General features: G+C 42.5%; 3 protein-coding genes across 8 annotated transcripts in view; 1 reads left to right on the top strand and 2 right to left on the bottom strand.

The window, feature by feature from the left end:
* Positions 1-35: 35 nt before the first annotated feature.
* Positions 36-9,279, bottom strand: LOC148428558 (E3 ubiquitin-protein ligase TRIM39-like). Of its 3 annotated transcripts, none has more exons than XM_088414732.1 (14): positions 9,016-9,279; positions 7,587-7,728; positions 7,266-7,515; positions 5,856-6,064; positions 5,682-5,786; positions 4,442-4,537; positions 4,105-4,338; positions 2,932-3,079; positions 2,720-2,815; positions 1,474-1,500; positions 1,331-1,395; positions 1,148-1,258; positions 966-1,084; positions 36-393 (listed from the first exon to the last, which is right to left on the bottom strand). In XM_088414732.1, the coding sequence occupies exons 2-14, from the start codon at positions 7,725-7,727 to the stop codon at positions 144-146; spliced, it is 1,851 nt and encodes a 616-aa protein (XP_088270858.1). In that variant the 5' UTR covers position 7,728; positions 9,016-9,279; the 3' UTR covers positions 36-143. The 3 variants fall into 3 exon arrangements, with proteins under 3 accessions (XP_088270858.1, XP_088270877.1, XP_088270869.1); XM_088414751.1 differs by having other exon boundaries at positions 2,768-2,815; XM_088414743.1 differs by having other exon boundaries at positions 8,937-9,157.
* Positions 9,280-9,313: 34 nt separating this feature from the next.
* Positions 9,314-13,534, bottom strand: part of tkfc (triokinase/FMN cyclase) — a 104,473-nt gene continuing 100,252 nt past the window's right edge. For 3 of the 4 annotated variants that reach the window (XM_088414761.1, XM_088414770.1, XM_088414784.1), the window contains 3 exons: positions 10,392-10,425; positions 9,604-9,696; positions 9,314-9,520 (listed from right to left, as the gene is read on the bottom strand). In XM_088414761.1, the coding sequence (XP_088270887.1) occupies positions 9,359-9,520; positions 9,604-9,696; positions 10,392-10,425 (289 nt within the window). In that variant the 3' untranslated portion in view covers positions 9,314-9,358. Of the gene's footprint in view, positions 9,521-9,603; positions 9,735-10,391; positions 10,426-13,534 lie in introns of all 4 variants that reach the window. The other variant, XR_015865603.1, reaches the window with a different exon arrangement.
* Positions 11,963-13,412, top strand: LOC148428557 (uncharacterized). Its single transcript, XM_088434875.1, has 6 exons — positions 11,963-12,126; positions 12,189-12,290; positions 12,420-12,482; positions 12,551-12,828; positions 12,896-13,014; positions 13,094-13,412. The coding sequence occupies exons 1-6, from the start codon at positions 12,045-12,047 to the stop codon at positions 13,251-13,253; spliced, it is 804 nt and encodes a 267-aa protein (XP_088291001.1). The 5' UTR covers positions 11,963-12,044; the 3' UTR covers positions 13,254-13,412.

Genomic DNA, 13,534 nt, shown 5'->3' with positions numbered 1-13,534 from the left:
TATACATGTTTTTTTTTTTTAAATGCTTGCATGAATAACTTTTGAAATCTGGGCTGTTTTTAATCGATTGAGAAAATCCAGCGAGAAAGCAGCGCGAGAAGAGTGACGGCAAATCAGGGGTGGCGCGGACGCAACGCGCGGGCTCATTCCGACATTTCCACCGGCGTGATGACCAGCGGCGCGTCGTTTTTTCCGGATTTGTTGGTGCAGGGGCTGAAGAAGGGAAAGATGACCTCTGTGAAGGTGTCGTTGAAGGTGTAAATGTGGATTTTGGCCTCCACGTTGTAGAAGGAAACCTGTCCTCGCTCAAAGTCCACAAATATCCCGATCTTGTTGGGCTGCAGGTTGAGGTGGACGTCGGTGGACGGCTCTGTGCGAAAGGCGTACTTGTTCCTGAGGACGGCACAGGTCCTTGGTTTAAACGCCGCGCCCAAAAACTGGGTCAAAATTCAGGAGGAATCGAAATCATCATGTTTATGGTGAGCCGCATTGCACTGTGAAGCCGTGAAGTCGAATCAATTTGAGGTGTGTTCTTCACGCACTTACCCCCATTTTGGGATCAGATACTGTGTGTGTGTGTGTGTGTGTATATATATATATATATATATATATATATATATATATATATATATATATATATATATATACTGTATATATATATATATATATATATACTGTATATATATACATACTGTATGTATGTGTGTGTGTGCGTGTGTATACAGTATAAGGATAAATCATTTTATTATATTATTCTATTCATTGGGAATTGAGACCAGAATTTTGCGTCGCAAAAAGTTTCTCAAGTTTTCAATTCATAAACCACAATTTTAAGTGTGCGAAGAGATTTTGTGAGCTGTTTGAGTGTATTTTAGGTTCATCCTGAAACGTCACCGGCAAGTGAGGGGTTTCTTATTTTTAGTGAGCGGCTAACGCCCGAGTGAAAACAGATCCCGATGACTCACTTGTCTCTCAAGCTGAGGAACCAGTAGCCATTGTTTGGCGTCACCTCAATCTTGCCTTTCCTGTTGATGGATTGCCTGGCGACACCCAGATCCCAGTCCGTCTTCCCGCCCACTTGGACCTGACAAACAGGAGGAGACGTTGAAACGGCGCCGCCGGCGCCAGATCCGACGGGCGCGCTCACCTCCCAGTAATGTCGCCCGGAGGAGATGGCCTCCCTGCCCAGGACGCACACCACCCGATCGAACCTCTCCATGTTGTCGGGAAGCAGCTGGTGCCGGTCGCCGCATCGCACCTGCGCGGGAAGAAAGCGGCGTGAGAGAGCGGCAAAGCTTTTTTCCGGGGGACGGGGGGGGGGACGCCTTACACTCTTCATGTCGTCGGAGATGAGCAGTCTGGGATGGGCCGTGTTGCAGTCCAGGGTCACATCCACTGAGGGACGTGAGAAAGGAGAGCGGGTTTTAGACACGGAATTTGCGGGGAGGGGTCAACCTGTCGGGGTCAACCTACCTGCGTACTCCTGCACTCTTCTCATTCCTGGGGAGAAACGCACATGTTAGGACGTCGCAAAAGTGCCTGCGATCAAGTCCGAGTCTACTGGATGCACTGTGACTGAGTGTCTTATATGTCACTTGATTTAAACATTCTTAACCATTTAAAAACAGGAAAAATAGCACGTGTGCAGGCAACGTAGAAAAGCATTAAATCCAAAATCCCACCTAACAAAAATGAGAACACTATAATAATAGCAAAGAAAAATATCGAGGCATCAACAAGCTTTCATCACTCACTGACTACATTTTTATGTTCATATATATATATATATATATATATATGTGTGTGTGTGTGTGTGTGTGTGTGTGTGTGTGTGTATATATATATGTGCGCGCAAAAGGGGGTGTCTGCAGTCAAACTTGGGATCCATGTTCTATCATAATAATAAAATAAAATCATTTAACAAGGTTGAATATATATATATATATATATATATATATATATATATATATATATATATATATATATATAAAATTTAAATTTATAAAATTTAATATATAAAAGACAACTCTTTTTCATGGTTTGAGAACTGCGTCTTCTGACCTGCAGTTTTGTTTACTAGCCACCAGGGGGCAGTCCACCAGTAGAGCATATGTGTGCATCTGTTCAAAATGTCAATTCATGGAGCAAAAATTGAGCAACTGTGAGATAGATTTGATAGATGTGGATCATATATTGTGCTCAAAAGGGGTTTTGAAAATATAGTATTAAAATATATATTAAAAGATGTATAAACTGAATAAGATTTTGTGTATTATTGAATATATGCATTATGTGCAATGTATTCATAAGATGACATTCTATTATTTTGTTACAAGATCTCAGTTGTTGCTTAAAAACAATTAACCGGAAAAATTTTAATTTAAAAATTGCCATCTATTTTTTGCAAAGATATTGGAGCATCCTAACACATCAGGCTATTTCCTTTGCAAGTCAGAAAATTGTCATGGGATTTCATTGAGAATGGAAATAAAATTACAGTTACAGACATCATTATTTTTTTGTATTTTAGTTTCATGTTACCACAGGAAAAAAACAATTAAAAAGTTTAAAAAAATATAAAAAATGTGTATTATAAAAAACATTTTTCAATAATTTTCTTTGACATAACACTTATACTGTAATGACCTATTGTTTTCCCCCTTTAAATGCGTTCAGCATGAGTGTGTTATAACATGTTTAATAAACTTTTTTTTTTTGCCTTTGGCCCTTGCCGTAAAGACTTTGGACATCTCTCGTGGACACTCACTGGGCTGTGGGCGCGCCGGACATGTCTCCGGCGATGAGGCAATGAAATCTGTAAAAGTAGCCCAACAAAGCTATATCATTGAAATGAAAATTTAATTTCACAGCAATTAACTCAAAGTTGAAGACACGCCTTCAAAAAAAAAATAAAAGGAGCGGTGGACGCACCCGTCTCTGTGACCCCTCTGAGCTGCTCCTGGAACTTCTCCACCTCCGCAGCCAACGACCTGTAGATGGCGCTGATTCCCAGGTCACAGGTGACGGACACGCCTGACCAGTCTTTGGTGGTTGGAGGAGCAGGGACGCTGGAGAAATTCTTGAGGAAACAAGTTGAATTATTTACGTGCCATCGTCAAGAAATTCAATACCCAGGCCTCTAATTATATATACAGTATGTATTTTTTTATTTCTCTGTGTTGGGGTTGGGAAGGGTCTAAAATATGGCGTAGCAAGTACAGTATGAACGAGTACAGTGCTTCTCAATGTTTCTTTTAACGATGTGCCCCCTGTGATTTTTTTTTTTTCAGCCGAGTACCCCCTGCGAGCACAAAGCATTTGCTCTTAAGTTGAAAAGTAAAAATATCCTGCTTCTGTCAACATATTAGAAGAAATTGAATTTGATTTGCTTATACCAGCAGAAACCCTATTAACTCATTCCCAAAGACACACACACACACACACACACACACACACACACACACTCGTGTAACCGAGTCCAATTATTCAAATCCAGGGACCTAATTATACTTTTTCAACTGTTTGTTTAAATGAAGCTCTAAAAATGGCTGCTACATAATGAATTTAGTATTAAATGAATCAATTACTTTAGGTAATTAAATACTAAAGTAACGCTTTGCTATGTAAATAAGTACTTAATCAATCAATCGCTTTAAGTAATTAAGTTCTAAAGTCATTGATTATTTTGTATAGTTTAGTCCTAAATTAATTGATTATAACAGGTACTCCATTGCTAAAGTACTCGATCCCTTTAGGTACTAAGGTAATCAATTACTTGAACACTTCATTACCTAAGGTGATCCATGACCTTAAGGTAAGGTAAGGTAATCAAATACTTTAAGACTTCATTACCTAAGGTAATCCATTACTTGAACACTGGATTCCTTTAATAGGAGCTATATTTTTAGACCCTCCTTTAGCGCACACACTTGAAAAACGTACCTCTTGAGGTCCTAATAACACTCATATGAGAAACATTTATGCTTAGTTGCAAAAATGTGAAGACTGCATACTGCGCATCCGGGATTTAAAACAGATGTTTTTACGATAAATAAGCCGAGCAGAGGTCCCCGCGTTCCAGATGGCCTCAGAGGCCCGGTTCACCTTGACAGCCTGCAGGTGGTCGTCGGCGGCGGAGAGTTGCGCCAGGACGCTCTCCCGGCGCCGCAGTTCTTCCACCTCCTGCTCCAGCTGCCGTACGAAGGCGTCGGCCCGGTTCTCCGCCGCGCGCCGGTTGGCCTCCATCGCGTTCATCAGCTCGGCCTGAGCTCGCTCGACGGTGGCCATCAGCGCCGAGAACATGCAGACGCTGCCGGTCGCGGCCCGCTCCACCGCCAGCTGGGCCCACACAAAAGATCCCAAAGAAATTTCTCAAAACAGACGGACAATTCCCTCCGGCGGAAACGCTCAAAACGATGGCGAGCGCGTTTGGCGGACAGACCTCCAGTCGGGACACCGACGATCGGATCTCTTCGATTTTCAGGAGTCTTTGCTGGATCATATCTCGAGTCTGCTGCTCCGTTTCTTTCAGCTGAGCCTGCGCGCGCGCGCAACCAGAAAATTGACATGAGCTCCAGCTAACATTGTAATATATTCACATAAAAACACATTTGTAATATACCACTTTGGGCAGTCGCGACATTAGCATTTTAGCAATTATATCACACAGGGGGTACGTCGCATGACCCCAAACTAAATTTAAGTAAACTTGTGTGCTAAAAATAATACTATTCCTCCGGTGGACTTGTGAAATGATTCATGGATCACTGAAAATGTAACGCACAAATGAACACCCAACACACCGGCACCATCTCAAACAAAGACAAACAAATGAAATGCATTCATATTGTCAATTGCTACAATCAATATGATCAATTTAAAGGGGTTAGCAGTGTTTTTATTTTTCTTCACGTGATATATTTTGATTATTATGAACTAATGTCAGTCTAATATGTATTTGCTACTGTTTTTGATGCATTTTTATCATTTAATAATATCAATTTAAGGGGTTTAGGAGCATTTTTGGGGGCTTGAAATGGATTAGGCTAGTTACATGTAAAAAGAGGCTCTACTTATGAAAGATTCATGTTATGAAATTATTTCCGGAACAAATTGATTTTGTAATTAAAAGTACCACAGTACATTATACGGATAATTAAGTAGAACGTATTCCAGGACTTCAAACATATGGCCCGCGGGCCGGTTCTGGACCGCAAAATGTTTTAATCCGGCCCACGAGACGATTTTGTTAAAAATGATCTTATTTTTTCAATAAATGGAAAAACTATAATTGTTTTATGATTAATAGTGATGATGTATTATAAACAACACATATCAAATATAATGATGTATAAAAGTCAGTCAATACTTTAGGTAACTTATTCTTATTTATTCAAAGACTCCCTGATTGCAACACAAAGTTCATTAAATATTAAAAAAAGTGTATCCTTTTTAAAATAAGTGTATAATAAAAAAACAAATAAACAAATAAATGTTCAACAAACATGAACTTTTAAGCCTGTTCCTGGAGGTCACCGGGTGTGGCCTCGCGCCCCACTATTTGAGAAGGACCGCTTCAGCCAAATACTTTTAGGTACCTGGAATTGAAAGTCTGATCGCTCGAAAAAAAAGACGTAAAAATACGTCTTTGGCATTGAACGAGTCGCGTTCGGTTGACCTACCCGCTTCTCCGTCCACGCCGCTTCCACCGTCACCGTGTCGTGAGTAGAATGCGTCTCGGCCTCACAGTCGGGACAGATGCACTCCCCGTCGGTCCGACAGAAAATCTGACACCGCGGACGGGGGTGAGGTCGCCGCCGGCGACAAAGAGCGCGCGACCGAGCGCTCCGCGTTACCATGATGCCTCTGTGGTGAATGTCGCAGAGAGGGAGGTCATGGCCGCTGGCCGCCCCGCTCACGGTGAACCTTCTACGGCCGGACGAGTCGGCCGGGCGAGGGAGAGTTTGCGGAGGTCCGCCGGCGACCGCCGAGATGGGACTTTGCGAGGGGACGGAAGACGCCAGGATGGCGGCGCTGGCCGGCCTCCCGGGGATGGCTTTGCCACCTGGATTGGAAGACAAGAGCGCCAGGCTGTCAGGCCCAAACATCAAACTAAATTCGAACATTGAAATGTGACGTATGAGTAGATGATACTCTTTTATTCATTATGTTAAAGGTGCTTCAAAAAAAACCCGCACCAATCAACATCTAGAAGTCAAAGGAGTGAGTAAATATATGTTAAAAGGAACAGAGATTTCCTGGCTATGTCAAAGGAGATCATTTATGGAACAATCTGGATCAAGAAATACCAAAAAAAAAATGCAAATCAGATCGTACATTTCAACAAACAATAAAAGCTGCAATGTTCAAGAATGATGAAAAATATCTCTGATTGTTATAGCTTGCGTCAGTTTTGAAACCATTACAAAAATATAACTGGGAGCATTATGGTTTCTTTTAATGATTATTTTTTGTCTCTTGTGCTTTACTGCTGCTGCTGTAAATTTTGGTCTTCCTGTTTAATTACCATAAATTTTAGACTATAAGCTGTCTATAAAGTGCAGGCCATAACATCAGATATTTGCGCAAAAAGATGGTATATCTATTTTTTATTTTTTGGTCTTTTGTGGTTTAATGATGACGCTGTTATTTCTTTTTCTTCTTTTTTAATTACTATAAATTTCAGGCCATAACATCACGTGGAATATGATTTTTTTTTTTTTAAAACGTTTTCTTTTTAAACAGTATATACAGTATAAAAAATCAAATCGAATTTACCTATGACAAACTTTTATTGACAAAGTTAGTCAACTTATCGCTATTTTCTTTTATATTTATTACAATACTTTTAAAACAGTTTTTAAGCACAACCATTGATTCCATTTTTTTCAGGTCTATTTTATAGTTGTCCCATAAATTGACACCTTGAACAAATACATGCGTTTGCTTTACCGGTGGATTGCCCCCTGGTGGCTAGCAAAATAATAATAAAAAAAAAAAAAACAAAAAAAAAAAAACGCCACACTGGACCACAAGCCGCAGGTCTAAAATCACGAGAAAAAAGTTGCAGCTTACGGTCTTGAAATCGATGGTAGGTCCATTTTTGAAAAACTAATTTCTGAGAAGGGGCAGTCAAAACTGGACTTTCCACTGCTCCGTCTGCTTGTGACGTGGCAAATATTTGTATTTCAAGTCTTATCCTCGAATAAGGAATGAAATAAACGGCGAAATCTTCCATTGGTTTTGTCAGACGCACGCCGACTGACCTTGCTCGTCGGCGGCGAGCGGCAGGCCGGCGTGAGGTCGCGGCAGCTTGCTGGTCAGTTCGTCCAACAACTCGTTGGGCATGGCGCGCTCCCGCCCTTTTGTGGCCTTCTTGTCCTTGACCGCGCTTCCTCCCCCCGCCCCGACCCCAGACATGGACCTGAACTGCTCGGTGATCTCGCGCAGGGTCCGGTTGACCTGGAGGTCGGGACGCTTCTGGAAGGTCCTTTTGCAGAGAGGACATTGACACACCTGCAGAGGGAGGAAACGTGCAAAGGGATTTTTAAATTTGCTTTCTTTTTTTTGGTACTTCAAGGACCTACCTTGGCCCCGTCCCAGTATTGGTTGATGCAAGCGACGCAGAAGCTGTGGCCGCACGGCGTGGATGAGGGATTATTGAAGATGTCCAAGCAGATTGAGCACTGGAATTGCTCGCTGGAGAGTAGACTACCATATAAGGACATCCTGTGTAAACAGAACATACGCTACACTGACATCCACGTGACAAAGAGCGTAAACTGAAAAGATGTCTCTGTACGACTTCTTTTTTCCAAAGAGGTCTCCACATGACCTTTTTTCATCTGTGGAGCCCTTTGAGACTTCGGTGATGAATTTTGCGGGTGTTTAAAAATGTAACCTATTTATGTATGGATTGAACTAATGCCAGTGTAAGTGGATGAAAGAAAAAAATATTCATAAAAAACTTTAAAAGCATTTACCAATTACGACAAAATGCAATGTGTGTAGTTTGCAATGTGTGTGCGCAAGGGTTAACGCGACTAAGAAAAAAAGCAGTTTTTTGAAAGTTTTTTCTTCAGGCTAAAAGGTCTGATATAGTGGTGCTCCTGTGTTAATGTTCCAGATCAATCGACATCATGCTTGATCAATTTTGTACTTGTTTTTTCAGCTTCAGACAGTTCAGTTGTGAAAAAACGTTCTTGTTCAAATAAGGAGTGACATATTTTTATATCAGGCATTTTTTTTTCTTCGTTTCACCCCAACCTGTATGATTTGTTCAAAGTTGATTCGTCCGGCTTTTTCTTCTGTGACTAATACGGTTTCAAAATGTTGCCGGTTAAGAACAATCTTCATTTCCGCTGGCAGCCTGCCCAGATTCACCCATCCAATTTCAAATCGCTGTCCAACTCCCCGGCCAAAAATAAAACTGATACATACAACTGTTACATATCCAAAGGGGGCCCAAATCTACTAAGACACAAAAACATACGCAGACAGACAGCCTCCAATCTGATTAGGATGAAGCGAAGATTTTAGGAATGAAGCAAGGTGAGATTTTATCACATCCTGAAGGCGACATTCTGTACAATGTGAGGTTTTTTGAACGTGTTGTTGTTGTCACGCCGGTTACAAAGTTTTGCGAATATTACCCAGCGGCTCAAAGATGACAAAGGAGAAAACTCGGTTCCAAGTTGACCCAATTAGTCCCTTGTGACATAACGAACTTGACGTTCACCGCTGTTGTGGCGGCTGACAAAATATCAAATGTCCTTTGTAATTATCGGCAACAATAGAGAGAAGCATTTCGGAGAAAAGGTTGAATGTACTTTTTTGTTTTAATAAACACTCGGGAAAGAAATGAACATTTTCAGTTCTCATAAAAGACTTCAAGTGAAGTGAAACTGAAGCGAAAAGCCCCAAATTTGTTAGCTTACGTATTTAAAGAACATTTGCTGTCGGCTTGCCCTCCAATCCGTTTTCAGGTGATTCCGTTTGGCTTTAGTGAGCGCGTACCTTATTTTCAAGGGGCGGTCTGCGGCGGCACGGACGCTGACCCGGCCGACGTCGATCGCTCTCCGGGAAGCCCGTCCAACAAGTGAGGAATCAGGGTGTGCGCAGAGTGCGATTTTCCCCGGCGCCACGCCCACTTCCCGGCTCAATGCGGCCCGACTGGTTGCGTTGGGGGAAGCGGGCACCTTCCGCCTTATTTTGGCCAAAACACTTTCTGTTGTTTACCTTTGCGAGGCGGCTCTTTTGAGCCGGGTCCACGCGGCGGCCGTCGGGCTCATGAAACAAATCCCCCGACAAGCGCTTACTGCAGATATTTATTTGACATTTTGGCCGCGCCGGCGCCCGTCTACCGCCGCCGCTCGTCGAGGGCCTCCGCCGCGGCCCTCAAGATGGCGGCCGCGGCCACGGCCCCGGGGTCGGGCAGGGTGAGGCGCTCGGCCGCGACGTAGCTGGCCCGGCCCGCCTTGGCCGCCAGACCGCGGGTGGACTCGGCGCCGGCGGCCGCTCTCTGCACGACGACGTCGGCGTCTTAGCTTTCTTGCGCAATCGCGAGCGACGGTGCAAAAACAGGTCGAGGATGTTTTGCCGCACCTGAACAGCAGCTTTCAGCACGGCCGTCTCTCCGCCAGGGGGCGCGCTTTGGAGTTTCATCAGCTCATCCGCGGCGGGAATCAAAGCGTCTAACTGTCGGGTCGCAGGAGAGACCGCAGGGATGGAGGACCCAAAGTGGCAAAATTAAACAAAGGAGTTTACCATTCAATAGTTAAATAAAACGGTTATGAATTCATTAAATGTCACACTAATTAATTCAGTGCTTCATCAATTAATAAAATATGGAATTAAAGAAATCGATGTTTCATTAAAAGTGTCAATAATGAATGAAACGTTTCATGAATTAAATCAATGTTTCATTAAATGTGTCAATAATGAATGAAATGTTTCATTCATGAATCGAACGCTTCATGAATAAATCAAATACGGAATAAAATACATCAATGAATGTGTCAATAATGAATTCAATATTTCATTCATTAAATGAATGCTTAAATAATTAATCAAATATGGGATCAAATAAATCAACGTTTCCTTGAATTGCTCACTCAATCAGAGCTTGCAAAAATGAAGTTTGGAATCACAGATCCACAGAATGACCTTATCAACAAATCGTGACATATATCGAAGGATGCAAGGTTATGGCACGGTATTTCAAATTCAAGTTGAATTCATCGACTAATATTGGGAATGAAGCAAATATTCCGGGCTGATGTTTGAAAGGCCTCAATCAGACGATTTAATCATCCATCCGATTCATTGGCCGGGCCCTATAAAAATGTGCCGCTTTGCTGGTATGTGAGAAAAAACAAATCCAAGTGACTCACCATGGTTCTGTCTCCCAAATCAGCACCGCCGTATCTGTCGAAATCAAAACAAATCCATTTTAGACTTGTGATTCTGTCAGGGCCCCATCTGGTTGCACAAGACGTCACGGGTGCTCAAAAGGGCCACTTTCTTTTCAAACTAAAGGTCAATTGATTGAAAGATGAAGCAAGTTAAAGCAGCGGAAAGTCAACTTTTTGACCACGTTTCAACTATTATCACATTTTGACATATTTACGTTTTGTACCTCTTAATTCTGACAGGGTTTGACTTTTGTGTTGTCTTTTTGGCATATTCAGAATTAGCATCTGGGTTCAAACGCACACACATAGAGAGCCGCACGAACGCCTTTGTTTCAATGTTGCAAAACACAACAAGCGTTCCTATCACGTTTGTATCTCATTCTCCATATCAATTTAGGTAAGATTCCATTGTCTTATTCATTTTTTTCCAGCGAAACGAAAGCGCAAAACGGCGACCTTGCACTTTGAGTTATCGAGCGCCCACCCTCGCAACATTGAAGCGATTTACGGAACACGTGACTTCACTGACAAAGGCGCCTTTTAAGAAAGTGATGCTCATAAGAAATAGATTCTTATTTTTCAGTCTAAAAGTGAAAAACAGCCACTCACTCGCTATCTTGGGACGCCATCGATAAAGCGAAAAGGAAAATCCGTGTCGATATGGCGTCGGTTGGAATTTGGGCAATTTTCTGCGACAGCTACATTCCTGGTTATATTTACATATATGAAATAAATCTCTCTAAGATATCGTACCTCATGTACGCTGTGAAAAAAAGGAGTAACGGGTGCAAACTGCATGTTGCTCACCCATCACTTGAAAAAATAAAAAGCTATTTGAATTGGAAGACTATCCGCCTGCTTCAAAATGCAGATTTGATTTGTGCGACCACTTGAGCAAATAAGACGGAGTATATGTGACTAGAACTTTTCAGAATATTCAAATTCCAGGTTTATGTTTTACGTGTTCAAAATGACCGAGAAGTACAAAAACCAGTCCTTTTTCTCTATATTGTGTCATATTCCGACATTGGGCTAATTACATGGAGTAACATATAAGAAATAAAGCAAAAGAGAAAGACACGCTCCTTTCAACAATTCCCAAACTTCAGCAGGTCGAATGGCCCTCTCCAAATTTCCCCAAAATTCAGAATTATTATTATTCCATTATATGCTATATGCATGATTTGTGGTTTTGAATTCAACAAAGTCATAGAAGTTGAGCGTTTTGCAACTGGACTTGTTGAAATTGCTTTTTGTTGTTCTCCGCTATGTGCTTGACAGATTTGGTGAGAAACGTCATAGGTAGAAAATACTTTGTGCGGCCTATAACAGGACTGAAAAAAAAAATCATCATTTGGTTTTCTTTACTCCAAATGAACAGGGCTATCTTTTTTAAAGTCGTTCCGAAATGTATTACTAAATAACAAAAGCCAGCGCGGACAAAAGTTCACCTCTCCACATCTGCGCGCGCTGATAAAAAGTTGGGAAACGGTCAAAACGGAAGTTAACCCATGAAGTATGCCAAGGCGTCCTTGGCCGATGAGTATATAAAGAGGCCGCCCATCCGACAGTTATTCACTCATCTTCAGAGGGAAGAGACATCGGGACACCCAAGACAATCCCGAGACCAAAATGAAGAAGACGAGTCTTTACACCTCCGCCCTGATGTTGACCACGGTCATCATGGGAGCTTCCGGCGATCTCCAATGGGAAGGTAACGTAAATGCATTCGCGCACGTACGGCATATCTGTTTTGTTTTTTTTTTTGCCGCACAGGAAGTTCCCCCAAATCTCTGGATGGGTTGATGGTGACTTTATCTTCTGATGGAGGAGAGGGAGAGAATGACTACCACTCCTACTATTACCCTTTCTGTCCAGGTGAGAGTTCACGTTTTGTTGGGTCAAGCTATCCATTTATCTATATGTCACCTTGAAGTTCATTTCAAACAAAAGTATTCCAAAGGGTTTCCATGACAGTTGAGTTGATGATGTTTATTATGCGTACAGGAGAAGTGAGATTCTTCCCCGCGGATTTTGTGAGCCCTCCTGATTATCGGACCTACCCGACGGGTGAGATTCTGATCAATCTGCCGCCCGTCAACAGTATGTGAATTGACTTGCACCCATCTCTCCATTAGGTATCACCGTCTGTCTGCGTTACGGCCCTGACACGATGACGGACGGAACCATCTTCACCCTCGGCGACACCTTGAGTGTCTCGAAAGCCGAAGGTGGCTTTGACTTGGCCACGCCCACCTGGAGCCAGAAATTGGAAATCGAGGGCCGGAACGGATGCCGTACCCGAGTCGAGGTGGAAGGGTGGACCGGAATGTGTCTGGTTGTCCAGCCGATCCAAGGCCTCGCCTGGATCTACGAAGGACGTGACACGACATACGTGGCGCAAATTCCTAAGGAGGTACAGTCTTTCTGTCCAGCTGTCCATCATAAGATTGTTAAGCTTTCCTCTGCGTTTGCGTCTTCAGTACGTGCCCGCCGGCGAGCCTGTGATCACCGTGTCTGGTCTGGACTTTCATGTGACTGACCTGCAGGTGTGGGCTTTCGCCTCAGGGATCATCGCCCGGGACTACATGACTGACAAAAAGTAAGATCCGCATGATGTTGACCTCTGACGATTACGATAAAACAGGAAATATCAACTCTTTTTGTTTTTTCCTCCCCAGGCCCAAAGGCTCCGCGATGACATGGTCTGACCTTCGCTACGAAGGCAACGGGAAAGCCGAGCTGGAAGAAATTCGTTCGCTCGAGCGTCACCCTCAAGTGGATCCAGAAAAGTGGGATTACAACCACCCCCAATACCACTACGACAACAAATATCAATGATTGTTCTGATTTTTTTGGAATCCATCTGTAACACTTGGCTGAAGTCTATTGTTCCATCAAAATATCTAATCAAACTATAACTCATACTTGATTGTTTCTTTTTCATTTGTTTGTTTCCTAATCACTGAAAATGAAAAAATAAAGGCATTAATAAAGGCATCAAGCGCATTTTTTCATTACCATAAATCATAACAAACAAAACTACATTCACCAAAAACCTCACTTGCTTATGAGAAAATGCTAAGTCGCATAACATATATTTATAGTTGAATAAAGTTTAA

This window comes from Hippichthys cyanospilos, chromosome 1 (assembly GCF_059441005.1).
Source record: "Hippichthys cyanospilos isolate Australia breed blue-spotted pipefish chromosome 1, RoL_Hcya_1.0, whole genome shotgun sequence".
Lineage (NCBI taxonomy): Eukaryota > Metazoa > Chordata > Actinopteri > Syngnathiformes > Syngnathidae > Hippichthys > Hippichthys cyanospilos.
The sequence above is the reverse complement of the archived record's forward strand: the minus strand, read 5'-3'. Positions and strand labels throughout refer to the sequence as shown.

Bases quoted from the DNA above. Each gene is read 5' to 3' on its own strand.
- LOC148428558 (XM_088414732.1), bottom strand. From the start codon at position 7,727: ATGTCCTTATATGGTAGTCTACTCTCCAGCGAGCAATTCCAGTGCTCA. The intron at 7,516-7,586 runs GTAGGTCCTTGA...CTCCCTCTGCAG, and splicing joins AATACTGGGACGGGGCCAAG to GTGTGTCAATGTCCTCTCTG. The intron at 3,080-4,104 runs GTGAACCGGGCC...TGTTTCCTCAAG, and splicing joins ACCACCTGCAGGCTGTCAAG to AATTTCTCCAGCGTCCCTGC.
- LOC148428557 (XM_088434875.1), top strand. From the start codon at position 12,045: ATGAAGAAGACGAGTCTTTACACCTCCGCCCTGATGTTGACCACGGTC. The intron at 12,291-12,419 runs GTGAGAGTTCAC...TTATGCGTACAG, and splicing joins CTATTACCCTTTCTGTCCAG to GAGAAGTGAGATTCTTCCCC. The intron at 12,829-12,895 runs GTACAGTCTTTC...TTGCGTCTTCAG, and splicing joins TGGCGCAAATTCCTAAGGAG to TACGTGCCCGCCGGCGAGCC.